The sequence below is a fragment of the Lagopus muta genome, chromosome 4 (genome assembly GCF_023343835.1).
Source record: "Lagopus muta isolate bLagMut1 chromosome 4, bLagMut1 primary, whole genome shotgun sequence".
NCBI lineage: Eukaryota > Metazoa > Chordata > Aves > Galliformes > Phasianidae > Lagopus > Lagopus muta.
Window position 1 is genome coordinate 10,570,861 of NC_064436.1, and position 27,117 is coordinate 10,597,977.

The window sequence follows — 27,117 nt, forward strand, 5'->3', positions numbered from 1 at the left end:
ATTACAGCTGTTTCAACAAGCGACAGCTACTAAAACTGTTAAAGAAGATTAGAAACCACCCTTAGGAAAAGCACTGATTAAACATGATCAAGCATGCACGCAGCTAAGAAAGAGCAAATGATGCCTGGCAACTGCAGGGCTGTGGCATGTGACAAAATGACAGGAAAGAGAGGAAAGAGACTGAAAGTGAGGATGAGTTGGTGATGGGACAGGAGGTCATCAAAGATGTGATAGATGTTCTGGAGGAACAGACAGCTCTGCTAGAATAGGGAATATCATCAACCTAGCCCAATTGCAGGGTGTGCCAAGATCTGGGGAAGGGAAGCTGCAAGCTGGTGTGACAGAAGTGCTGTCTGACAAAAAAAACATGCACAGCCTAAGGATGTGTATATATAGTAAAGAAAGAATATGCCAGCTGCCTGAGATTAGGAAGCTGGGGCATACACACACTACATGGACAGTCCTGCACCCAAACGAGATGTATAAGTTATTTACACAAATTCCAGTCCCTTGTTCCTCTAACAAAGCCATCAGCTGTTTTTGCTGCGGCCCAAAGCATTTCAAAAGACATCAGAATACACAGCAGATTTCTGTACCGGGCCCATCCTCTAAGCTGGAAGTTGAACCCAGAAACAGGGGAATCCTTTCCTGTCTGACCTCAGATTAGGAAGTAGCTAAGGGGCTTTTGTGCTTTGCCTGCACATTACCGCTCTGTTTTGTAGACAGTGTAATAAACACAGCTGCACTTGATGCTCAACTCAAGATGAGATCCATATGCAGTTCCACTATGCATTCGTTTTGGGAACAAAGCCATTTTACCAAGTTCCTGGCCCTCTTCACCAATAGCTGCCTGTTCCTGCTGCAGCAATACCACTCACCTATCTTTCAGCTGGGGCAACACAGCACTAAGGGACCAACGGTCTGATGTGACCTAAATATAACATTTTCAGTTTTTGAGTCATGCTCATTCTGAAACAGCTGAAAGGGCAGAAAACTGCAATACAAGAGTGGGGAACAAAACCAAAAGCCAGGAAGAGAGCAGGGGAGAATAAGGAGGCACTGCTAAGATTTCTATGCCTCTGAAGAAAGATACTTACGCTAGGTAATTAATTATCCTGTTGTTCCAGGCCTCTTACAGGTAGTGCAGAATACCACCTACCTGAAGAGTTCATAAAGGCAATAAAGCAGGCAGTGCCATGGACAGAAGAGCAAGAAAAGCTGAGTTGACTGATATAAAACTTCTAACACTCTTGAAGCTCTTGGAAAAATTTCAAAGTCCATTAGAAAGATCTTGCAGAACTTTTTCAAAGGACATTTTCCATTTCAAGAGCCTTCTCAGAACGATGGCAAAACCATAAGTTTTAAAAAATAAACAATTAGTGACAAATGTATAGAAATTGTACTAAAGGCAAAACCACTGCTGTGAGTGCTACGACTAAAGAAGCAGCGTTCCTTTCTTCACTGCTTCCCTGTAACTTCTGATGTCTCCTGAATTAAAACTAAGTTACTTTTAGCTCAAAACAGGTACCTTATGGCATCTGGCTATTTGCAGAGTCAAGTTATATGTTGTACACAAGAGGCTGTATTAAAATCTGAGGCTGTTTTTACTAACACGGCAGAAATATATTCACCTCACCACCTTCAATTTGATGTGCTGAAAACTGATGAAGAAGCAGATTTTAATGCTCACAACTCTTACACTTTCTTTGATGTAATCCCAATCTAAGTAATTGTCCTGTTACAAGTCATAGGAAATAATTCACAATCACCGTGGACTTCAAGAGGGCTTTTGTTTGTAACCCTCTCAAAACATTGGCAGACATCCTTACACACATAATATCTGACCTATGAGTGTTAAAATCAGCTATCTTAGATGTGTTTAAGTGTACCAAATATTAGCAGATGAAATGCCATCCAGTAGCTGAAGGAAGGAATGAATATTTAATATTAAACCTAATATTTCAACAGGTGTGGAGGTGCACAAGGAAATGCATTTGCTCCAACTATAGTTTATTCTAAGCATTCTTTGTCAGGCTTATGTTTCCCTTCATGGATATGTTTGGTTTTTTTTAAGATTAAAAAGAAAATAAACGAGGTGACAGATTGAAATTAATCGTCAGTAGAATAACAGAATGTACATTAAGATATTTTAAAAATAAAACTGAAGCTCATAAAAGAAATGAATACAAACGGGCTTCAGTTAGGCACCAAGGAAAATTTCAGAAAATCCTGCTTGGAAAAGAAATCCAAACCAGCCTTTGTGCAACTTCACGTGTATGCAAAGAAGAAACAAAGAGAACCACAAGAGGCAAAGAACAGGCTTGCCGAAGCAAGATGCTGCAGACGAGAATGACCCACTGCCTCTGAAACAAGGGGAAACTGCATTCTCCCCCTGGCCCACTGCATGATTTAGCTATTCTGCCCTTTTAGTCCATTTCTCCAGTCTTAACATTTGATGTTATCTGCCTTTCCTTGTAAAGAAAGATAACCAAAGATTCCAAAATGTAATATGCTTTTTCAAGTTATACCAGTTACAGATTCTTCCTGCAGAGAGGTGCCAGTAAAAAATTGATATGCATTGCATTAACTAATTACAGACATCGATTTAATTAAGTTCATTTGTTTGCTACCTGGATTCTTGTCCCGCACTGTGATATGTAGTGGTAGTATGAACTGCTGCTCATACACACAGCCCACTGAAATTTTAGGAACACCATCTGGGTACAAACATACACTGAATAAAAGTACAAATAGATCAAACAAGTTCATTACATGCATAAGGTACCTGCCTGCATGAGTATTTTCAGATCATAGAAAAAACCTCTATAGCTTTCCTACTGAAAACCTCTTATTTTGAGTTGAGAAGCAAAGCCATTGAAAAGAATTTTTATATTTTAGACCTGATTTTTGTCATGGAATACATATATCCAGATGGAGAAGAACACAGAGACCGCTCTGACTCATTTCTAATCAAGTAGTTGGAACAATACGGGAACCAACATTTGTTTCATTTTTGAACTATTTTTGATTTGAAACTATTAGAAACTCATCCCCAGATGGAGTCTCTTCCTTCTAGTACTCCAAAATAATAGAAGACAAATTCCTGTCCTCACTTGTTACATTCCTACAAGTTGCCGGTCTGGGCAGCGTTGCTGACTGTACAGCGTATTGTATTTAAATTGTCATACCTTAAAGGTTAAGGACTAGAACTGATTAAAACAGCTTTTTTCTTCTCTCTCCTCTCCCTGCCCCCCAGTCCAGAAAAGAGCATAGAAAAGTAGCTTTCAGAAAACTATCCATATGATTTAAATAGCTATATTTCCCACCCCTCTTCCTCCCCCATGTTCTATCCAACTGCTGTTAAAATGAACCTCAAAGCAACCAGCAAGAGTACTATCCTATGTGGATGTGCAAGAGGGTCTGTTCCATCCATTCACTGGCAAAATAACTACATCAGATAATAGACCTACATACCTTGGTCCACCTGCAAGTTCAAGACCAGACACTAAGTGAACACAATCTATTGTAGCCAATCTCTCTTAAAGAAGCTACTAACTTTATAGATAAATGTGCAAGAACACCTAGACTTACATTCACATCTGCATCTATGGATAAAGGATTTGTGCTATTGACTACCCAAAAATTGTTTTTAGATGCCTAAACGGAGGTTACATGCTTAAATGAATCCAAATCTGTTTTTAGCAGGCAGAGTCCTTCCTCTGTACTGTTCCTTCTACAGGAACATGGCAATACAGACTTTGCGTCTGACTACTGAGTCACAAATAAATTCCTCTTAACACATACTTCTCAGGCAAACTCACGACATTCTACTGAAATGCTCTCTTCAGAGTGTGTTGCAGGTGCTCCTATTTCTAAAAACAAAACAGCATTCGTCAGTCACCTCTCAACATGTACAGCCTTCACAGAACAGTACATCTTTGCCCACGTTACGTTTTGTATAACTGTGACTGATGCCTTTACACGGTTCATTATACGCTTTGCACCATTTCTCTGTGAGATTCAGGCGAGCTTTGAGGATGATGAAAACATCTGCACTTAACATAATGCTGATATCACAGCACATTGCTAATTAGATCCCTCATTTTTAATTCTCCAATGTCAGTTTGCAGATCTCTTTGCACTACCTGCTGATTTTAAGGGTTCTCCACGGTGCATCTATCTATAACAGATAAGAAAAACGCCTCTACTGAAATCTGATTATCTGAAGATGTAGCAGAGCCAAAAAATTTCACTTTAGAATTCTAGAATGAGTATGCAATTCATAACACTTGGAATGACTTGAAACAAGGACTTGATATGGAATACTTCAGATCTACAATGTTCAGAAACCAAATCTTGCACCAGATTTTCAACATGTTACTATGCAGATTTACTTGAAGATGTGAAGGGGATATATTAAAGTTATACAGGTGAGCCCAAGGTTTTTTTTTGGCCAATTTCAGTTGCAAAGAGGACTTGAAAGGAGAGTAATACCATTTACCCTGGCTCCTACGTGACAGCTTATGCTCTCTCACTCTTCTTTTAGCTTCTATACTTCGGATGACTCAGTGTTCAAGCACCAGCTGATCACAACTACCAGCTTAAATCGTGAACTTCAGCTATGCTGTTATTTCTATGCTGAATCACCTATCAGGATTTCTCCTTTGATTTCTAACACTTTCATGTAATTGTGGCATTTCTCTTAGGCACAGCCGTGCATTTTACATTTCTGTCTGCATTTAGTGTCCTACAATTGATGGAAACAAAGAAATCAAAAGGCAAAATGCCTGCATGAACTGAAAGAGAGAGAGATTTCTCATTTCTCACTTCCATTGGCAGAAGTTCACCACAACGCACGCTGAAAACATGCACAGGAGCTAAACAACTTCAAATTCCCCAAATTAAGATGTAGCGAAGACTGAAAATAAACCATTTGCAGTACAAATCACACCATTCAATATTTTGTCATCAGACCCTGGAAAGAGAAAGCGAACTGAAGCATGTTATAGGAGCCAAATGAAATTAACATAACAGCGGTTTTGAAAATCCCACAAGCTCTCAAAACAGATCAGCATCACTCAAAATACAATCTGCACTAGAACAAAGGCACTGAAGTTGCCATGCAGCTGCCATATTGCCATACAATGCAGGCATTGTATTCTCTTTGACTGAACAGTATTTTCAGGAAAATTAAGAAGAACGAAAAAAAAAAGTCACCAACAAACCAAGCACACATTCCAAGATTTTACAGTTTATCTAATCCTAACCTATAGCAATTGAGGGAAGTGATTCTCTCTCCCTCTCTACTCCACTCTCATGGTTCTGTCCCCTGGAGTACCATGCTCAGCTCTGGGGCCTCCAAAATGACAGATACAGACCTATGGAGCAGGTCCAGAGGAGGAAAACCAAAATGACCAGAGGGCTGCAGCACTTCCTCTGTGCAGACAGGCTGAGTAAACCTGGAGAAGGCTCCAGGGAAATCTTATAGCATTCTCCCAGTTTTCAAAGGCGCCCTACAGGAAAGTGCAGGAGGAGCACTTAGCAGGGAGCGCAGCGATAGGACAAGGGGTAATGCTTTAAGCTAAAAGAGGGGAGAAGTTAGAGATCATGAGGAAATTTTTTAGAGGGTGGTGAGACAGAGGCACAGGCTGCCCAGAGAAGCTGTGGGTGCCCCAGCACTGGAGGTCCCATAGCAGGAGGTTGGAAGTGGGCAGGTTTTAAGGTCCTGCCCAACTCAAGCCATTCTGTGATTCTATGGATTCTGTGTTTGGAACAGGTTAATCCTGCATTAAATGCCTCTTGACTTGGTCAGATTGGAAACAGGTAAGGAATGACCTCTGTTAAGCTTCACACGGATAACACACCATTTCTCAATTTCTATGACAAATGTCCACGTTTATTTGGCATGCAATCAGAGGGTATAAAAAAGTAGATTCTGCTCCTTCCTTGGAAATTGCAAATACTGAATTTGAGCATTCTCCTGACAAGCTAACAATAGCTGAAGCATCCTTCCCATGACAAGGCTGTCACCACTGCCATCCCTTCTGAGAATACCAGTTAGTGAAGAAAGGTGTGAAAACTATATACTTACCCTCCAATTATACAACAGATTTTTTGCAGTGTGTCCAGCTAGTACCAGCCTGAGACTTGGAAGCTTTAATTTGAACTATGACTTCTGGCAGGCAGAAACATCTGTTACAGCTGTTGTGAGGTCAGCTGATCCCTCCTCTTGAAGACCAACTAGCAGGCATCTGAATCTTGCAAACCAAGACTCTTGGCCTCCTTCTGCAACACAGCTGTAAATACACACATATACATCCTCCCTTGACTCCCTTAATTTCACACAAAAGCTGTCAGGCCTTGCAATAACTCAATTTCAGCAGTCAGTAGGTTTCAGGAAAATTTCCTTTGAAATCCACTGTCAGAAATAGATGCACGATATTCTCAAGCACTTCAGAAAGTAAGAAAATTAACTTCTACCTATATCAGAAATAAATGTAGCAATGGCTAGAACATTTATATTATCACTTCAGGCTAGGCGGATCTTTTATTAAATGAGCTGGAGAATTCATGCAAGTTAATACTTACAGCTTCAAGGCACTCACAAAATGGTCCACAGTTTTACTCCGTTACAAAGCAACCTTAATGAAGCCTCAATATTGTTTGTTGGTTACTTGAATCTGATTGATACGTGCAGTTCATATGACATGCAGAATGCCTATACGTGACTTGGACTGCTGCGTAAGGACTGACATTCTTTAAGTCGGGTTGCAATGAATAGGAGCTTCTCCATGCTTGACAACAATGCATTGGATACTATGGGAGCAGCAGAAGATATATAATGAGTTGAGGTATTTATTTTCTTGCTTTAACTGCTTAGCAATGAAATCCTTAGCAAGTTTTGGCACTGACTTCAGCAGGATTAGGATTTCAGAAGTAGAGGTTACAAATTAATAGCACAGGTAAGTGCATTGCCGTGTATCAGCAACCACAAGGTAACTTTTTCCAAAAGGAAAGGGGTTGGAATTTTAGAGGATGGCTATTGATTTTCTCTTCATAGCACTTAAAAAAAGAAATAATAATAATAATAATAATAATAATAATAATAATAATAATAATAATAAAGTGGAATGAGGACTTGGGAGACTTTTAAAGTGATAGTAATAACCTACAAGTTCAGACATCTACACATGAGCTGGCCTCTGCATACAGAAAATATGGCCTGTGAAAATTGAGTTTAAAGCCCAGTCTAATCCCAATACCCCCAACTAAAAGCTACAGAGACCACCATAGTGATGTTGGAGAGTTTCTTTTCCTTGAGAACTTCCTGCAGCTATTTTTCAGATAAGCCACCTGCATGCATCTTCAAAATAGTGGTAGAAAAGTTATCAACTTCATACATTCATGAGACAGCAAGTCTGCTCAGTGTAACACCTTTCTGCCAAAAAAAAAAAAAAAAACAAAAAAAAAAAGAACCATCTCTTCCTTGCTATGGTCTGAGTATACTGAAATGCAGTGTATAGTATTTCTTTTTTGGTAGGGACATAACCATTATTAAAGATGGAATTTTTTTTTTAGCCAACTGAATATGGTACACTTGACTACCTAACGCACCCTCAGATCCTGAAAAATCTGCCTTTGCTACTAGGTGGGTATGACTGTTGGGTAAGAGTATGAACATCATGTTTATTTTCTAATTAATCAAGCCTGCAATAATTATTTCATTGATGGATGGATTCCAATTCTGCTGTATTAGACAGAGATACGCATGAGAAGTTAAACCAAGGCCTAGGTCAGTGACAAGCACAGAACGTGCAGACAGATAACATCACTTCTAATTGCACTGATGCAGTAGGATCTTTGAGGCTCCTGGTGATGAATGCAGATTTGCAGAGCATGGAAGACAATACTGAGTCACCTCTGGCATTTGTTAATATTTGCACACTATACGTGACTGTCTGGCAAGTCTTACTGTGACATCACCATGGTTGTCTTGGAGCACCTTCACTTACTTAAAGATTATTAAGAATTAATAAGAATTCTATGAGGAAGTTTTTCACACAGAGGCTGCTGACACACTGGAGCAGGTTGCCCAAGGAGGCTGTGGATGCCCCATCCCTGGAGGCATTCAAGGCCAGGCTGGATGTGGCCCTGGGCAGCCTGGTCTGCTGGTTGGCGACCCTGCACATAGCAGGGGGTTGAAATCAGAAGGTCATCGTGGTCCTTTTCAATGCAGGCCTTTCTATGATTCTATGATTAAGTGTTCCATTATTTCCAGACAGATCTCTGTAACTAAATATGACAGTTAACTTGTTAAGAATACTCCATAGAAGAACATCCAATAATTTTATACTTCGGTTTTCCTCAGTTACAGTTTCCCGTCCTCTCAACATATTCCAAACAATTATCTGAGTTGCTGCAAGTGCTGTTCAAAATTGGCACATACCATCTGGAACATGAGGAACTTCTCCTGAGTTACTCAAAACAAAATAAAGCTGACAAACTGATAGGGCCACAAGGGAGGATGAAAAATGTTATCTACTGGAAACAAATCTGCAAAACATTACAGTAATTATTGCCTAACTGGAATGAGTTTAAGGTATGAAGCTGCAGCACATCTGAAAAGCCTTAGATATGCATGTACTTCCTAATTAGGAACTCCCTGATTAGCAAGAAATATTGTGGGGCTATTCTCAACTAAATGAACTTTTACAACTGATTGGTTGATATCTATTCCTAAGCTATCTGCAAATAACTAACAAGCTGTCCACACTTCCGACAACTGCAAGCACAGGTAACAGCAAATAAAATACAGGGGTAAGAAGAGACAGGGTCTGAGTTTTTGAGCATTTGGGTGGTCATCTTTTCCTCAGTCAGAAGGGAAGCAGATCACTGAAAGCTGCAGAGCCATCTTTGCTTTGCATGGTGATGCAGCCATATCTGATAGCCCAAAGAACAGCAGCCAGTTAATGTAGAGAAATGTAAACTAATTAAAACTTCTACTTCATTAGGTGCTTATAAAGCACCTGCTTAATATATATTTCATATATATATCCAGAAGTAACGCCTCCCATTTATTTCCATGGAAACTACATCAGCTACAAAAAGCACCACACTCTTCCACAGAGAAAATTCCCATCTACAAAACACTATTTTTCAAGGCAGCCATCCCCTTCAGCTACGCATTTTCACCAGCAACAAACAAAAGCCTGCATGTCATGCTCATAAAAATCTGCACCAGGGGAGATGACCCACTGTTGCTCTCACCACTGCTGAAACGCATCACCCAGCACCTCACTGTGCTCACATCCACTGCTTGGCCTCCATCAGTGTTCACCAAGCGTCAATGAATGCCAGTGGTTGCCATTCTTTCCACATAAGAAATCCAGTTACACACTTCTGCTTCATATGCACTTCCACAACAGACACTGCGGACCAAGATAATCAAATGGGAGGTGTTACTTTTGGAGCACCCCACACACATATTATAAAAACATTCTGCTGTTTTAAGGACTTTGACAATACACAGCACACAGTGTTACAGGAGGCCCTAAGATCCCACAGGATTACCATGGTAACATTTTTAGTAATAAATTTCTGGGCTACATCAGACATTTATTACTCTTGCATAGACAACATTTTCCCATAAAACCACTTTCAACCATGTTTATTCAAGGTGCTCAACTTCCAGTCTGTTCTTAGCAAGAACTAAATGCAAGCTTAGTGACGAGCATTTACATAAACCTTGTCCTCAACTGGCACATGAAGCACCCTCCAAATTACATTATTGTAATGTAGGCATGACAACAAAATTGCCATCATAACAAAGTGAGAAGTGACTTGTATCAATCAAATTTGAGAACAAGAGATTCTAGAAGTTGTCATGCTGATCTACGCACAGCGCGAGACACAGTTACACCTTCCTCCTTGCTAACATTACTACCAAAGTCTACATATGTTTTACATTCATACATATATTTTGTTCTGCTGTAGCTCCTGGTCTGCAGACTAATCCAAACATAAAGCTGGCTAGTCAGTGCCAGAGCCAAAAGCTTTGTGATAAAACTCGTGGTTATCTTCAAATTGGTGAAAAATATTTCTGGACTATGAACATAAAATAAATTGACCAGAAAAGACCAACAGCAGCCAATGTGCTGACTCAGAGCAGTACTGCTTGAGAACAAAGATTCTACATGTTAAATAAGAAATAATAAAGTACCCTGTTCTAAAAATACAGTGCATGCTTCCTGATTTATTTTTTTTTTTTAAGTCTAAGAGCAGAAAGATGACTATATAAATCAGCTAATGGGAACGAAACCCTTAATTATTGGAGAAAGAACTGAAAGGTCATGCATACTTAAACTAGATAATATCAATTCTCCTTTACCAAACATTTTCTTGAAGTATCATCCATTAGAAATTACAAATTCAGAAAAAAAAAAATGAGTATACATTCATATTTTTTTTTTTCTCCTAAGAATAATCCAACAAAAAGGTTGTCTAGGACATAACAAGGATAAAGGAAAGATAACGTCTTTAAAGAAAAAGAAAAGCGAAACAAAATTATTTTCTCATGTGGTTTCTTAAGCAGGAGCTAACAGGACAGGGGAGTGAAAATGATACATGAGTTCCCGGAAGGATCAATATGCACTGGGGGATCCTGCCTGCCTTTGGTGTAGCTCCTTAATTTCCCATACAGTTCAGCTGTTTGCTGGCTTTCTCCGGCTCACTCTCTTGATTGCAATGTAATTGCAACATACCTTTGTGCTGGCATCCAGCATTTAAACGGACATTTTGGAAGAGAGAGACTTTTAACTTATTTTACCATGTGAGACAGCATCTTCCGTAGATGCCCCAGCCAATGCTTGTCTTGTGGAGGCTTATTGGCAATTCTCTGCATTTGTTGGATATCCAGACAGGAAAAATACAAGTGGCTCAGAATGTATTTTTTCTTTCAAGAGCCTTTTCTTGCAGATTCTTCTTCTGTAAGTAACAATCACAAAGAAATAACAAGCTGACATTTGTTCACTGGTCCACGCATTTCCTGGTGACAAATGTCATGCCCAACATAGAACCCATCTTCAAGAACAGTTGTTTCAGGCCACACAGTTTATCTCTGGCCATGAAGAACTTCTACAGAGCATTTGCCATGACATTCCCCAAGCATGGAGAAGTGTTGGGTGGTAGCTCCAGATGGGTACAGTCCCTCAAGTTGAGACTACCATGATGTCCTTTTCTAACCTTTCTTATACACATACTGCCTCAATTTCCCACTGGACGGGCTGAAGTTTTCAGTACATGACTGACAAAGAGCTATTCAAGCCCATTCAAATAACATCAAGTCTTTCTAAAACAAGCAAACAAACCTCAGTTATCTGGACAACCATTTAAGGAATTGCATCTTAACCACAAGCCTGGTAGTTGTCACTGACAACTACCAATCCTTGTGATGTTTCTGTCTAAGAAGACTTGCCCTACCTTGTATCAAGTACAATTCCCACGTGTATGTAGACACTTAAAATTGTGCCAAGACTGCTGATAAGGATATGCACACAGAGAGAAAGGACCAAAGGTATTATAGCTTATGGATTGCTCCATGAGAAGACCAAGCTGTAGGCATTCTGTCACAAGAGAAACTCACCTTCACAAAAGCGAGTTCTACTTCTTCAAATGCTTCTTCTAATGAAATGCATGTATTGATTCTGAAAGAAGGGTAATACTTGAGTTGGGAAGAAAGTCTGTGCTCCAGAGAGGAACTAGTGCCTACAGCATTAGAAGCAGATTAAAACGTAATGTATCCAAATCCAACTGGTTTGGGTTTCGGGTCTCTGAACCTGAAATCCTAAGAAACTAAATATTTACTAAAATGGAGTCTTTCTTTAAACATAGAATTTTAAGATCTTTTCAAGAGAGCAAAAATGTTCCTAAGCATTTTTTGTTGAAAGTCCGTTCAACTCCTAAAGTAAAAACATTTTGATGGGAAAAAAAATCCTGGTCAGTTTGTCTAGCACCCACCAAGAAAAATTTGAATATTTTCTGCAAAAATGAAGAAAGAGCAGGAGCTGCATTTTAGGTAGAGGGGACTGTAATTCAGTCTTGTAAAAGTTCACGAAAAAGACTTAAGAGTGTTCAGGGCAAAGCCATTCCATGCACGGCAAACGTGCTGCCTTCTTGGCAGCCTTCCATTGATAAATGGCACTGCCACGCTTCTGACTGCTGGTGTCCCACTCCTCCAGCAGACCCTGAGTAGCAGACAGCAAGCAGTCTGTAGTCACTCTAAATCCAGGGCCAGCTGCAAAGGAGAAGCAACTGAAAGCACATAATCCTGCTCTGCTTTCCTTCACAGCCTTCTGCTATTTGCGTCAACCCAGGGTGATGAGGGGGCTGGGAGGAAGGTAAAGAGGTAAGGTAAAAAGTTAGCTAATTATATATATAATTATATATATAGCTATATATGTGTGTATATATATATATATGTGTGTGTGTGTGTGTGTGTGTGTGTATACACATTAAAGGAGGAAGAAAAAGATAGAAAAAATATTTGAGTAGACAAAAGGAAAGATTCATTGGAACCGAGGAAATCAAAGAAATCATACAAAAAACAAACCAAAAAATGAAAAGGATTGAAGGAAAAGTAAAGTAATATTGTCTTTGAAGTCTTTCTCACTTACATGTAGACCTAAGGGATTTTACTCAGCTCCTTAAATTCCAGAGTGAAGAGTCCTGAGGTAGTATTTAGTAAAGGTACAGATTTCAGGGACAGCCAGATGGTGCTTCTAACACGTGGACACACAAAGAGCAATAAGAAACCTGGCACAGAGATTACACAATCTTGCAAAAGCTGCCTCACTCAAAGAACACGATACTGGCAGGTAAAATTAGGAGACAGTACACACATTATAAGAGCTTAAAAAGGCACAAAAGGGAAAAGCACATCATGTACAAGTATAAGAAGCAATCATGAATGAGACTACAGCCTCAGACAGTTCTGGTTGAAATATATACTTTTTTTTTTTTTGCAGTACAAACATACACGTGCCCCAGAAACATAGGGAAGATTTCATGTTCTCTAAGACAGAGCTTGCTAAAAGGCCAAAGGAAAAGCAAAAACACATTTCCATCTTTTAACAGAAAAGACTGAAATGGAACAGTATGATTTTAGCCAGCTTTGCAGGGTGTAAAACCACAGCGATCTTTATCAGATATTGATACAGAACTCTTGCATAAGTGTAAAATCCACGGCATCTTCTATAGCAAGGCTTGTTAGACAGAGCTTTGATCGTGAGGCTTTGGAATCACTCTGCTGTATGACAGTAACAACTGGGTGCAAAAGCTGAAGAGCTCCACATATCAATTTAAAAGAAAGAATAGACCCATAAATCTTATTGTACAGCAACCCACAACACCACAACTCTTACTAACCAATACCTATATATTTTACAGTAATCTCGAGGCCAGACATGGCCTTCAGTTAACATACATCTGCTAGACTCTCGAGCTCAGTCTTAGTGCTGCTGTGTAATACCAAACACAGAGAATACAATATAGCAGTCACTGTGCTGGAAATACTTATTTTTACTAGGGCTGAAAGATCAAGCAGTAAATAGAAGAGCATGGTTTAATGAGGTGTGAGTTATAAAAGATGGATGCTGCAGATTGATGTGATACCTAATTCCCTTTAAAATACAGCATTATCTGGTGAGATATTACTATAATGACTTGCAAAAAATATATATGTAATAATAATGAGGTGCTTTTTTAAGAGAGATGTGAACAGTAAAAGGCAAATTAGTGAGCATATTAAAAGGGAGGAATACCAAAGCTATCAAACAAATTCTGAGGAAAAGCAGTATCTTGTTCCATTAAGTCTTTGTTCAGGGAGAAAAGATGATGGCTCCCAGACAAATATATCAGTAACAGGGAAGCAATTAGGTAGGAAAGGATACAGAGAACTGCTCTGTTATGGAGTACTGGTACCACTGCACGCCATGCTAAGCAGTGCTGTCTCTATGCTCGACCCTCAGTCTGAATTCACTGGCTATGTGGTCTCAGACTGCAAACTGACATGGTACCTAGTGCCAGGGGTCTCTCTCATGATAAAGGCTTCAAGACACGAATGATTATAGATGCCTTTGTAAAAGCTATGTCTCATTAAGTGTGTAAGACAACAGAATACTCATCAACTAATCCTATTCTTCATTTTCTTGTAGGAACTGTATTCCTGTGCAGATGGAATCCTTTCATCCACGCTTAAGAAGCATAAAAGATATAATCAAACCACGACCGCAGGGAGTTACGTAGTTGGAAGTTACATTTTGGTGATTTGGGGATTAAAAGGACAAATATTTTTTCCTTCAATTTCATGTCAAGCTGAAAATAGTGGGGTTTTTTTTTGTTTGTTTGTTTTAAGTTTAAACAAATGAGTTACCTTCCCAGTTTACAACTGGGAATAATGCTACGCACACAAACACAGCTAAGCATCAAATTTGAGATCAGAATCTGACAGGCTCTTAGGTCTAGCAGTGTAATTGAATATCACTATGATTATATTGTCAGAAGTAAGTGAACAGGCACTTCATTTTATTGATGTTATTTATTAGTCACTCTTGAGAAGGAAAAGGAACAATTATTTGAAAAAGCTACTTTGTCTTTAAGTAGCAGGGATGCTAGCTTTTCATATTTCCGTGTAAAATAGGAGTTAAAGTAACAGGCTAATCTTTTCATCCCCTCCTTCAGTTCTCCTCAGTTCAGTTTTGTAAGGTTTATCCCAAGTGGTTTACTGAAGAGGAGCCAAAATACAAATAATGCCCTTGTTAAGCTTCTCTCGTAAATAAACAAATAACTATACAGCTGCACAGTGTTACTGTTTCACAGGCAACCTAATCTTTGCAACCTTTCTCAGCCTACTGGAACAGGTGTAGGAAGAGGTGTTACCACATACCCATTTTTGAGCTGAAAGCCATTATTTGCACCAGGATGCTAAGTTCACCTAAGTCAGTGATTTTCAAGCTTTCCGTACAGGAGAGATGTGGACCTGTTGGAGTGCATCCAGAGGAGGGACACAAAAATGATTCAAGGGATGGAACACCTCCCCCTGTGAGGAAAGACTGACAGAGCTGGAGCTGTTCAGCCTGGAGAAGGCTGCAATTTTTTTTTCTTTTTTTTTTTTTTTTTTTTCTTTTATTTTTTTTTTTTTTTTTTTTCCAATAGGCAGAGTGAAGCACTGAAACGTGTTGGCCAGAGGAGTGGGAGGGATGGTAATGGTAGATGTGCCATCCCAGAGACAGCTCTGGGCAACCTGATGTAGCTGCAGGTGCCCCCGTTCATTGCAGGGGAGTTGGACTAGATGGCCTTTAAGGATCTCTTCCAACTCAAAAGATTCTATGGTTCTACGAAATGAAGAGATGATCAGGCACTAGCAAAGTTCTAAGCTGCATCCCACTGTGCAATCAAGACACAGCAGAGTAAGCCTGCCTGGACATATCCAGCTACAACATATCTCATCTCCTCTTTCCTCATACAGTTGCCACATACTTCCCTGAAGCTGGTTGAAGTTGGCTCTAAACCTTACCCTATGGCTGCTACGCCTCAACTTCTAATAAGTCGTATCAGGAATGACAATGAAATATTATTGCAGAATACAATATTGCTATTTAATATCCTCCTACATTTCACTTCTGGTCTCAGCACTATACAACTGCTCACATGTTGCATGCAGCACTTGGTTTTGATGCATTCCAAGACTTCTTTAGCAACGCAATAAGCACTGTGTCAGCAGCAGATGGCAACACTGCAGTCCTGCATCAGTAACATGACAGATTACATGGACTACTGAAACTGTTCCATATCTGGTTTCTATGAGTCAATGATTGCATTGTATTCTCACTTTTTCAAAGAAGTCATCAAGTGACCAGTACAAGTGCAACTGAAAGGGCAGAAGTGGGGCTTGCCTTGAAATGAATGCTGTTTCTGTGCAGGTTTGCTATGCAGGAGTCACTGGGAAGCAGAGATATCATTGGGCTACCCCTTCATAAAGATCTGACTCCTCATCAGCTTGGCTTGTGGTGCAAGACGACAGAGGTTACTTGAAACTCAGCAATCTCACATGACAATGCACTATGAATTCCATCAATTAACTGTGGCAAAAGAATGGGTTCTTTCAGTCCCTTGCTTACATGAGAAAGTTAGGAACTGTTTGCTTCTCTCAGCAGGAAAAGACACTTAAAGAGGTAACACTGAAATAACTGCAGGTTTCTCTCCCTGTTTGCTCCAAGTGGCCACATGCCTTGTGAGGTATCATGGAGGGGGACAGCACAGAAACGTATTGGCATGAATTGGCAAGCTTTAACAGACGTAATACACCAGCCACAGACTGTCACAGTATCCTGATCAGCCAACTTAATGAGTGCCATTTTCAAGTCAAAACACCTAATGAAACATGACAAATCATCTCTTTATCAAGATCAAAACCAAGGACAATAGACCAAAAGGAGATGCTCCAGATTAACAAGAGCAGTTATAATCAATGCTGATACAGATTCATTCCTAAGAAAGACTTGCTTCTTGCCATGTCACTTCATTGCAGAGAGCTGAAGACAGCAATTGTATCATTGTCAACAAATGCTGCAAATAACCAAAGGGCATGCAGAAATCTAACTGCTTTGGCAATCATTGTTAGTAGGATCAACACAATCTTCTATGAATCGATACTCTAACACTTTGTAGAGAAAGCTGTATTCTTAGGTGACCAAAGCTCAGACTCAGACTTGCTGTCTTTCCACCAACTGCAACAGGCTCTGCAAGAGAGATACAACCTAGCAGTAAGGTTCAAAGTATTTGCAAGATTCAACACACAGTGTAACAGACACTGAGATTATTTTGTTGCCCTAGTCTCTACCTAATCCTTTGTAACTTCAAACTAAGCATAGAACCCCTCTTCACTTGACATATCTGAAGAATCTGCAATACAATCACAGAATACAAGTTGGAAGGGACCCACAAGGATCGTCAAGTCCATCTCCTGTCTTCATACAGAGCAACCCAAAAGTCAAGCCATATTTCCGAGTATTTTGTCCAAATGTGCCTTGAACTCCAGCAACTTGGGGCCACGACAAATACCCTGAGGAGCCTGTTCCAGTGTCCGACCACTCTCTGGTGAAGAACCTCTTCCTAATTCCCAACCTGATCCTCTCCTGACACAGATGGGTGTCATTCCCTCGGATCCTGTCACTGCCATCAGAAAGGTCAGCACCTGCCCCTTCTCTCTCCTCACCAGGAAGATGTAGCCCCCCCATGAGACCTCCGCTGTCTTCTCTTCTCTGGGCTAAAACAAACCACACAACCTCTGCCACTCCTCATACGCTTTGCCTGTTAGATCCTTTACCATCTTTAGAGCCCTCTAGTAGGTTTATGCTCCTACACCGTGGTGCCAAAACCTGCACACAGTACTCAAGGTGAGGATGCATCAGTACAGAAAAGAGCAAGACAATCAATCCCTTTCCTCAGTTGGTCAGCAGTGCTGAGCCTGATGCATCCCAGGCTATGGTTGGCCCTTTTGTCTGCCAGAGCACAGTGCTGACTCATGTTTCAACTTGCCATCACCAGAACTCCCAGATCCCTTCCCATGGAGCAGCTCTCAAGCCTCTTGTCCTCCAGCCTGTACACAGATCTAGGGTTATCCTATTCCAGGAGCTGAATCCAGCACTTGCTCTTGTTAAACTTCATGCGCTTGGGGGACTGCCCAGCCCTCTAATTTATCAGCATCTCTTTGTGAGGCCTTTCTATGCTCAAGAGAGCCGAGAGCTCCTCCTAATTCAGCACTGGTCCAGCACCGAACCACAGCAGAACTTGCAGGCAGAAGTGTGACTCACAGCAAAACTCAGTAGGACAGCTTGCTGGCACTACCGCTGAGTCTAGCCACTGTTATAAATATCCGATTCTGATAAGTATCAAGAACCAGATTTACAATAACTGTTGAAAGCCAGCCTTACATGACAGATCTAAGAGCTCTTCTTTGTTCCTATGGCTGGCAGCACACCTCAGCCATGCTCTGGTTTCAAGATTGACAGACATCAGTGCATCTCTGAGATGCATGTTCCTCTTTCACTAAGTCATTTCTACTAGGGATAAATCCTGGGTGCCTGAGCAGAAGAAAATTGCAGCAGGGCCTGGAAGCTTCAAATCTCTAACCCTTATTCATACTTATGCATAAATGAATTCAGTCTGAATACTATCAGCTTATTTCTCTTATTAGAACATAACAAAAGTTTAGAAAACAATTGTAAATGAGCAAATGAGATCCTCACAATATTGAAAAAATGTCGGTAATGAGAAATCTTCAATGTCAGCGTTTAATTTGCACATCAGTACAAGTCATACAGAGGAATCCCAATCCGAAAGTACTAACAAAGCATTCCAAAATATGTAAAAAGCAAGACTACTCACTGATCAGGGAACAAAACTCTGAGTACAAGCAATGAAACTGTCACTGAAGTGAATGGGCCTAGGTCAAGAACGGCTCAGTGTGGAGGGATCCACCTGGTTTTGCAGTGGAATAGCCGTGCCTCCCTCATGCCATCTGGTGCACATACGCTGCACTTTAGGCCCAAGGAGGAAGGGAAGAAGTCAGAATCATCTCAGACCACACAGGAGATTCATGCCTCAAAGATATAACTGCCAGTTGCTGCCATTACGAAAAACAGCTGGGCATCTGCCTCTCATTGAAAACAGACTGTCATAGACGCAGCATACAAGGAAAAATGTCTATGGCATGCACTGGAAAAGCAGAATAGAGCGAACTGCCTGACTCGCATCTGCTCGTGGTGCCAAGTACTTAGGATATAATTTACTTTGAATAATAACCATATCAATTTTGTGAGATACTTTGATGGCACTCCAGAATTCAACCTGTTTGTTACATATGGTGCTAATTAATAGAGATTTGACTTTCACCCACATATGAATGAATTCTGCACCAGTCACACAGCTACACCCCGCCCTAGCACCATGTCACGGATGGTCAACCTAGGATCCCTCAACAGCGAATGAGAACTGAAGAGAGGGAAGTTCCCATCTTGAATTATCTTTGCTAAGACAGGCAGTGAGAATATTTCCAGTTAACAGTAAGTTATTAAATGTAGACCCACTTGCTAGAGGATTTTTGAACCTACATAACAGCTAATTTGTTGCAGGAAAGAAAAAATGCCAGTCGGAGCCCTGGATGACATTATGGATTATTCTCCTGGAGGAGAAGAAACATCACCTCTCTGTTATTAGAGAAACTGATAGAGGAGAAACAAAATGCATCTGAAGTAGAAATTCTACATGTTTTTGTGCCTCCTCTGGTTAAAAGCTGCTTAGTCAAAAAGCAAACACAGTTGGACTCCAAGCTCCTATACCATATGTCAAGCCAATAAAAATAAAGATACCGGTTCATGAATGCTATAGATTATGATACAGAAGATAAGTGCATTCTAGCATAAGAATCACAGAGTTCTGCTTTCCCCATGATCACGGATGTCACAACTTCACCTCATTCTTCTGAATGTGCAACTAGTGACCCAAGAAGAGGCTCCAAGAAAGCAAAGGCTTTAAACACAGCAGATAAACTGGTTACAATAGAACATTTGGTTTGTTCCATCTGGTGCACAGAACAAATCCTGGAAAGCTGCATCTGAAGATTTGCACAGCACCCTTTCAAGTAATACCACCTTAGTTTCCATTTGAGGGGGTAGGAGGGCTTGGGGTGACGAGATAACTACCAACAACGTTTTGAATTGACAAGTACCTTGCTGCAGTTTCTTATAGACTTTAAGATCAGGATATACCATTTTAGCAAAGACTCACTGTAACTGAAAACAGCAGCAAAGTTAATCTTTGGCAGGAGATACAGAATAGTAACAGGTTAACATGATCGAGAGAGGGAGTGAAGCATAGGAGTAGATCTGAAGAATTAAGAGCAGGAGTGAGAGAAACAGAACGACGAGAAGAGAATACGATGGTAACAGAAAGAAGGCAAAGCACACAAAAGAGAAAGATGTACATGAGGGAAAAGAGGAATCTGTCTCAGGAGGACCAGCAGTTCTTTCATGAGGGCAGGAATCAGGGAGGACATAGCATTTTCTGTATAGGAGTTTATTAAAGCTTGTAAGAAACCTCAAACAAATCTGCAGAAGGACAAAAGAGAAAAAAAACCCAACAACACGCACGTATTTCTTTGGACTTCTCAATTGCTTTTTAGGTCATATTTCACACACACACACACACCCCTTCTTCCTCCCCCCTTCCCCCCCCCCCCCCCCCCCCCCCCAAGTATTTGTCAGGATGGAATTTTCTCCTTCCCACTCCAGAATTTGGCGTGGGCAGAGCACTGCAGATGCTGCTCTACTCAGAAACCAAGAACCTGATTCATTCTTCCCTCGAATCTTGCACTATCATTCAGGCTAGGACCAAGCAAACAACAAAGGCTGCAAGTCAGAAAGGTAACTGTATACAGCTTATACATTTACTTTGCTCCAGTGTAATGGTGATTAAAAAGTAAGAGTAAAAGCAAATTCAACTGTGAATCTCTGCTAGTTTGTCCAGTATTAATTTAAGAGTAGTTATTTTTCCTTCTGTTTAGCTCTGAAATGACTGAGTTCTACTCTATGCAGAGGGAAGGTTTTCTCTAAGTTACCATCAGCAATCACTTTTTCAACTTCAGAGAATAAGAACCCTTAAAACAAAGACAGACTCACACAGTCAGCAAAGCCCTTGCGTCTGATCATGTTCAACAAGTCTACATCATAGTCTGCAGTGCCCATTTCAGCCTCCACAACTGTGCAACTGCTGGGTATCAACTCATACTCAAAAAAGGATTCTCAGAATAAGCTGGAAACGGTCATATGATATCAAAGAAGCTGCCCCCAAGTTTAGTGATAACAGTGGTTGGATTTCTGAAAGCAGAGGCCGCTTTCAGTAAGAAAGATCCCTTGCTTACTTCACTTTAGATTTAAAAATAAACAAAAGCTCTAGCATTTTAAAAGGTTAGACACTTTTTACTCCCACTGTTCCTTAATAAAACACCATTTGTGTGGAAAAACAGCTTAGTGCATGCTTTAAAAACAGGCAAGCCATTAATTGATCCAACATGTTTTAGAGAAACTCACTGGACATACATAAGCAATACATTTCGAGTTTCAAAACAGCCTGAGATTTACTTCAAGGGTGCATAAGCATGCCAAGGTCCTCCTCTGTTATACTGCTTAGTAAATAATCTGTCATACTTAAAGTACGAAGGAGTATCATCTGGACAGCTACTAAACTATGTGCAGTTTACGAAACACAGCTCTAAGAAGCTCAGGTGTTCAGGAGTTTCTTGTCTTACAAAACCAATGGAAAATGAGAATGAAAATCTTCCGCAGATTCTATCAAAGAAACACAAACGTGCCCAACTAATCTCTTAAGGAGGTGCCACAGGAAGGGTTCCAAAAGCACCACTTTTGCATGGGCACTAACATAATGCTCGTAAGGCAACAAATTGTTTTTCAACACATCCTTGCTAGCTACTTCAATGAGGGACTTGAAAATCTCGTTAGAATAATATCGTGTTTTGCAGCCTTTCTGAGTCTCAATTTACCCACAACTCTGCTGAGATTCAACTGGTATGAAACAGCTGGACATGATTAGTTACTGGATGCAAAACACACAGATTTCATAATAGGTGGCATTTTAGTACCCACAGAACAAGCTGGTGGTATAAAAGAGCAGTGACTCCTGGCAGAAAACACTGCCCCTAAATAGAGGTCTGCTGAGCTGTTATAAAAACTCAATTTTTTTTCAGACCAAACATTGTTACAAACACAGCGAGGTTGTTTGCGGGAATAACTGGAGGTTTGTGCTGTTCCTGACAAATGGATTTCTGCTCCGTTAGGCAACAAGAGCTTTTGGAGCCAAACAGCCATGTGCTGGCACTGCAAACAGAAGCTCCATCTGAGGGTTCTCCTGGAGAGCGAAGCCCCACAGATGCCGAAACTGGACAAAACGTCACACGTTCTCACCAAATCAGATACTCAGCATTCCTGTCTGATCCCTCGGCTTTTACATTATCACAGACAAGACAGCGGTCACCGCGTTCCCCTGATAAGCGTATACCACGAGCACTGCTCCTCTCTGGAAGGTCTCAATCACACCTGCTCCCGCACGGCACCTGACAGAGGATCCTCTCTCTAGCCACAACAAAACGCCGGTGCTCCCCAGCGGACTCGAGGTCCATCCGTTCCTCCGACTACCCCAAACTCGGCATCTCCCAAACTTTTTGGCACCGGAACGAGCGCCGCTGGGGAGAACCGGGCCCGGCCCTCGGGGTGCGTCCACGAAGAGGGGGCAAGACAGCTCACCTGCGTAGGGCATGGTGACGGTCTCGTTGGCGTTGCTGGAGCCCATGTTGTAAATGACGACGGCGGAGGCGTTCTGAGCGGCAGCGTGGCGGATCTTGTCCTTGTAGGTGCAGTTCCCCCGCGGGATGAGGGCCACCCAGCTCTTGCCCGGCGCCGGGGCGTTGAAGCGGGTGCCGGGGTCGCAGGCGTAGCGGTCGGCGGGCGAAGCGGAGAGGGCCACCTGCCCGCGGGCGTCCTGCTTGGGCGACTGGTCGCCGTAGCGCCCGCACTCGCTCTTCTCGCTGCGGAGCTCGGCGCCGCCGCCCGCCGGGTCGGCATAGGTGATGTTGACGAAGGCCGTGTACCACTCCTCCTTCTCGGCCACGGTGAAGTCCAGGCACAGCAGATGCACGAAACAAAAGGACAGCAGCCATGTTGAGAGAGCCAGGCTGCGGCACGCTTGGATCACAGACATTGCCATCTTCATCTGCCGGCCCCCCCGGCCGGCCCGCCCCCGCCGCCCGCCTGCGCCGCGTGTGCGTGTGTGCCCCGACCGCCGGCTCCGTGCGGGGCGGCGCTGCTCCCGCCGGGCGCCGTGCGGGAAGGGCGGGCGAGGGGGCCCTCCCCTCTGCAGCCCGCCGCCTAATTCATGTCGGGGCCGTTTGATTTCCTCGGGCTGGCCCCGTCCCCGCCCCCTCTCCCCCCGACCAGGCTCGCTTCCTCCCGCCCCCCTCCCCTCGCTCGCCCTGCCCGCGCGGCCGCCTCCCCCGCCGCTGGCAGCCCGGCCGCCCGCCGGGCGGGGAAGGCGCGGGGGTGGGGGGGGGATTTCCGCACGCGCACGCGGCGCCGCGCCCGCTCCGAGCCCGGCCCCTGCGGACGCTCCCCGGGGTACGGGGCGCAGGGGGCCGCGGGAGCGGCGCGGGAGCGGCACCTGCCGGCAGGCGGCGGCCGCGGCCGACGAACGTCAGCGAGGGCAGAGCGCGCCCCGGAGGAGGCGGGAGTCGGGGCGCCCCCCGCGCGGCCGGGCGCCTCGCGGCTCGTCCTTTCCCTGAGTAATGTAGGGCAGGCGGCAAAAGCGAACATCTTACCGCCTCTGCTTTTGCCCAAGTAACCGCCGAGTGCTGCTGTACCCCTTACAGGGAGAAGCGCTCGTGTCTTGTCAAAAGTTCACAGTCATAGAATAGCCAGGGTTGAAAGGGACCTCAAGGATCATGAAGCTCCAAACCCCTGCCACACGCAGGGCCACCAACCTCCCCATTTAATACCAGCTCAGGCTGCCCAGAGCGCCATCCGACCTGGCCTTGAACACCTCCAGGGACGGGGCATCCACAGCCTCTCTGGGCAGCCTGTTCCAGCACCTCACCACTCTCTCTGTGAAGAACTTGAAAAGTTGTTCTGATTTAAGCGATTGTGCACGGGTTTTGGAATCCAGACCCAGTGCAGCTGTGAATGCTGCTGACGAGCAGGTTTGCCACGGTCAAGTGAGCTTCTGGCATGAAGACAGCACCTAAAGAAACACCTGCAGAAGTGACAGAGCAGCTCCTTCAGGACACCCCAAGTTGAGGGACGTGACCAGAAAACAACAGTTTACTCTTGGCTCAGTGAAAGCCCAGATTTGTGGATTTAAACATAACAAAATACCCCAAAAAGAGTTACGCCGAGACATAAGTACCTCTCAACAAAAAACAGGGTCAAACAGCAACTGGTTCTGCTCACCTTAGTGCAAGCGAGCAGCAAACACTGTATGCTTCCATAGGTATGTTCAGTATAACAGAAGGACATCTCACAAGATTTAACATACATTGCCTACCCGCCTCATTATTAAAAACCCGACGAGAGAAATGCCATACCCTTTGGCTGAGACGTATAAATATCTCACCGCTGGCAGTATTTGCCTGTTTCCACTTCAGCTTCATAGCTGCCATTGATCTAAGCCATCTTCTGCTGACAGCCTTAACCACGAAAAGGTTATTTCCCCAGTGCTGACAAAATTGAGTTTGGGAGGAAAATGTACAAGTGTGGGAATAACATAGAGAAATTTATAATGAAATATATTAGATTGCCAAAAAGCTCTAAGTCTACCAACAAGCAAAAGGACAACTTTGCTTGAAAGCCAATTCCTGGAGAAATGAAGTCAGCAGTGAAAAAGAAAAAATTACAATGTATAACTAATGGTGAGAAAGGAAAGTAGATGACAACAGTAATTAAAAAGTGTTGAGATTTCATAAGGGAAGCTAAGCCTGCAAGAAAAATCCATGGTTGGCAGGGCTAGGGGCAATGAAACGTTTGTGTATTTGGGAGAGTATGAAGTATTATTAAAAGAGAAGGCAGAAACCATATAAGTGATTGACAAATATTTCAGTTTTATATCTGGAAAAAGAAAGATGATGTGTTTCCCAGATTACCGACTCATAAGAGAGATTAAGACAGAAAAATAGAACTACTATAACTCATAATATAACTCACGAACCCCAAAAGAGTGGATGGGGAGTGGAGGGAATAACCAGAAACTTGGCATAACAGGAAAATCTTGAAAATCACCAAATTACGATGACCAGGTAGTTACAGGTAACCTAGTGTTAACCAACCCCAAGGAAAACAAAATAGAAAAGAACAGTTGTATAGATGCCAGAAAGGGTGCTTTTTTGTTTGTTTGTTTGGTTGGTTGGTTGGTTTAGATGGGAAATAGCCTGCCAAAGAAGCACGATTTATGTTTTTGTGAGGAAACTGTCAGTGCTGTTACACAGCCATTGCCATAGCAGACTCTTTAAAGGTGTGTTATCCAATGATATGTGATATTATCATTACGAGTAACTCATGAAGAATCTAGCAAGAAGAGCGTAGTTGCGACAGAATGCTTTCGTACAGCTCGGTGCAAAAATATGGCTCCAGGAAACCAAAACCAACAAGCACTCTGGAGCAGAACTGGGGGCCATGTGAGGAATTCCCTCCGGATTGCTAGGCTCATTTGTTTGGACAATTCTGTGGAGTTCTGTGAATCTCTATCTCAGCCTGTTGGGATGATCACTGGTGTGAGATAAAATGGCTATGGTTTCAAGTTAGGTTAGGCTGTCTAAATTCTGATGAGATTTGCCTGGAATTTAAACATCTCAGTGCGGAAGAATGACTGGGCCTTGACCAAGATGGTGTCACTGGGTATTTTAAAAGGTGCGTTGGCACCTAAATTAGGCCCTCTGGCACCCTTTACTGTTAATGGAAAGTGCCTCCAGCAAGCAATTCAGAACATGTAAATGTGATACCTTATTGAGTACAGGACCTAGATGTTCCCAGATGTTGGTGATTCTATGTTGAGCTAGACACACACAAAAGCAAAACTACAGAAAACATATGCTCCAGGGCAGGCAAGAAGCTCTTCCTCTCTCTCCACTTAGGAATCTTCAGCTGACAGCTCCTTTCCCTCAGCTTTCAGCATGGTGATCCTTTATAGAGCTGGGACCCCAGCAGCTGTGGGCTCAGGACGACTCCTAAGAGCTAACTATAAGGCAGCCTGAAGGCTTTTTAATGCTGATGGCAGCAGAAATAGTTGACTGAAATATGATCTCTCTGCAGGTGCTCAGGAAAATGAGTTCTTTCTTCTTCCCTTGCTATGAAACTGAAATTGAGTCTTGCTTACACCTGGAGAACAGAAGAGATGTGAACACCGGGAAACCACACAAAGGGTAAAGTGATACCATTGCCTCACCCATTTGCTACAAATACTATGCTTTGCATAAAAGAAAACAACACATTTGTTCATTAAGCGAGTTAATTGAGCAATACCTATTTTCCTGACCTAATTGACGCTGTTAATATTCCATCCATCTTCCAAATCATATGCTAATAGCTACACTGCTTGCTATGGAACTTATTACGGAATCTTGCCTTAAATTTAAATACTGCTCCATTCTTCCATAACAGTTTGAATTACTATAGTTGCTACTGTCGTTCTGGTTTCATTTACTTAAGTCAATTTAATATTTTGGATAAAATTCTAATGCTATAAAGAAACACTCAGAGTAAAGTTCCAGAAAAAAAAAGAAAAAAAAAAATAAAATGCTCCAGCAAAGATAAGCTGACTGTTGCCATAGGAAAGGTTTGGTAGAATTTATGGGGAAAGTGACATTTTCATTTAGAAATTATGAAAGTGTTGAAGCAAGCTTTATCTTGTTTGATCCTCAGTAAGTTTTCATAGTGAGATGGTCCTCCTTCTGTCCCAGGGGCAAAACTGCCACATCTTATCACATTTGTTTAGTATCTGCTTTTGGTACAGGAATTTTTTCGTAAAGTACAAGAACCCAGGAGATTGCTGCTGATGAATGCCATTCTGCCTGCTCCTGCTTCTGTTACAGCCTCTTAAAAATAAAAACTTTTGAAAGAAACACGTCTCTTTTGTGCAGTTTCTTTCTCTGCCCTGATAGCTCGCTCAGCTCCCTTAAACTTTCCACATTTTTATTGCTTGTCATTAATTTCATGTAGAGGTTTACTCAGCCCTCAAAATATTGGCCTTTCCTTTGCAATATAAAAATATCAGAAGTCAGCTTTCTTCAGCTACTAGACTATTCTCCTTGCTCTCATGTAAAGGGAATAATTTAAATAGCTCACTCAGAGAAAATGCAAACAACTCAGTCCCAGCTTTGCAGTGTAGCCCAGGTGTTAGCACTCCACTGGTATTTCTTGCTATCCCAGGTGGCTGGTTCCTTCTGCACTGTGCCACTAACCTCTTGATTTCAAGTGCTTACACTACCGTATCTTTTCTTTCAAA

The 27,117-nt window shown here is 42.2% G+C and overlaps 1 protein-coding gene across 1 annotated transcript in view; it reads right to left on the reverse strand.

The window, feature by feature from the left end:
- RNF150 (ring finger protein 150) overlaps positions 1–23,019 on the reverse strand; it is a 119,230-nt gene extending 96,211 nt beyond the window's left edge. Inside the window, exon 1 of the mRNA XM_048941081.1 lies at positions 22,377–23,019. Within this exon, the coding sequence (XP_048797038.1) occupies positions 22,377–22,842 (466 nt within the window). The 5' untranslated portion in view covers positions 22,843–23,019. The remainder of the gene's footprint in view (positions 1–22,376) is intronic.
- Between the last annotated feature and the right edge of the window lie 4,098 nt (positions 23,020–27,117).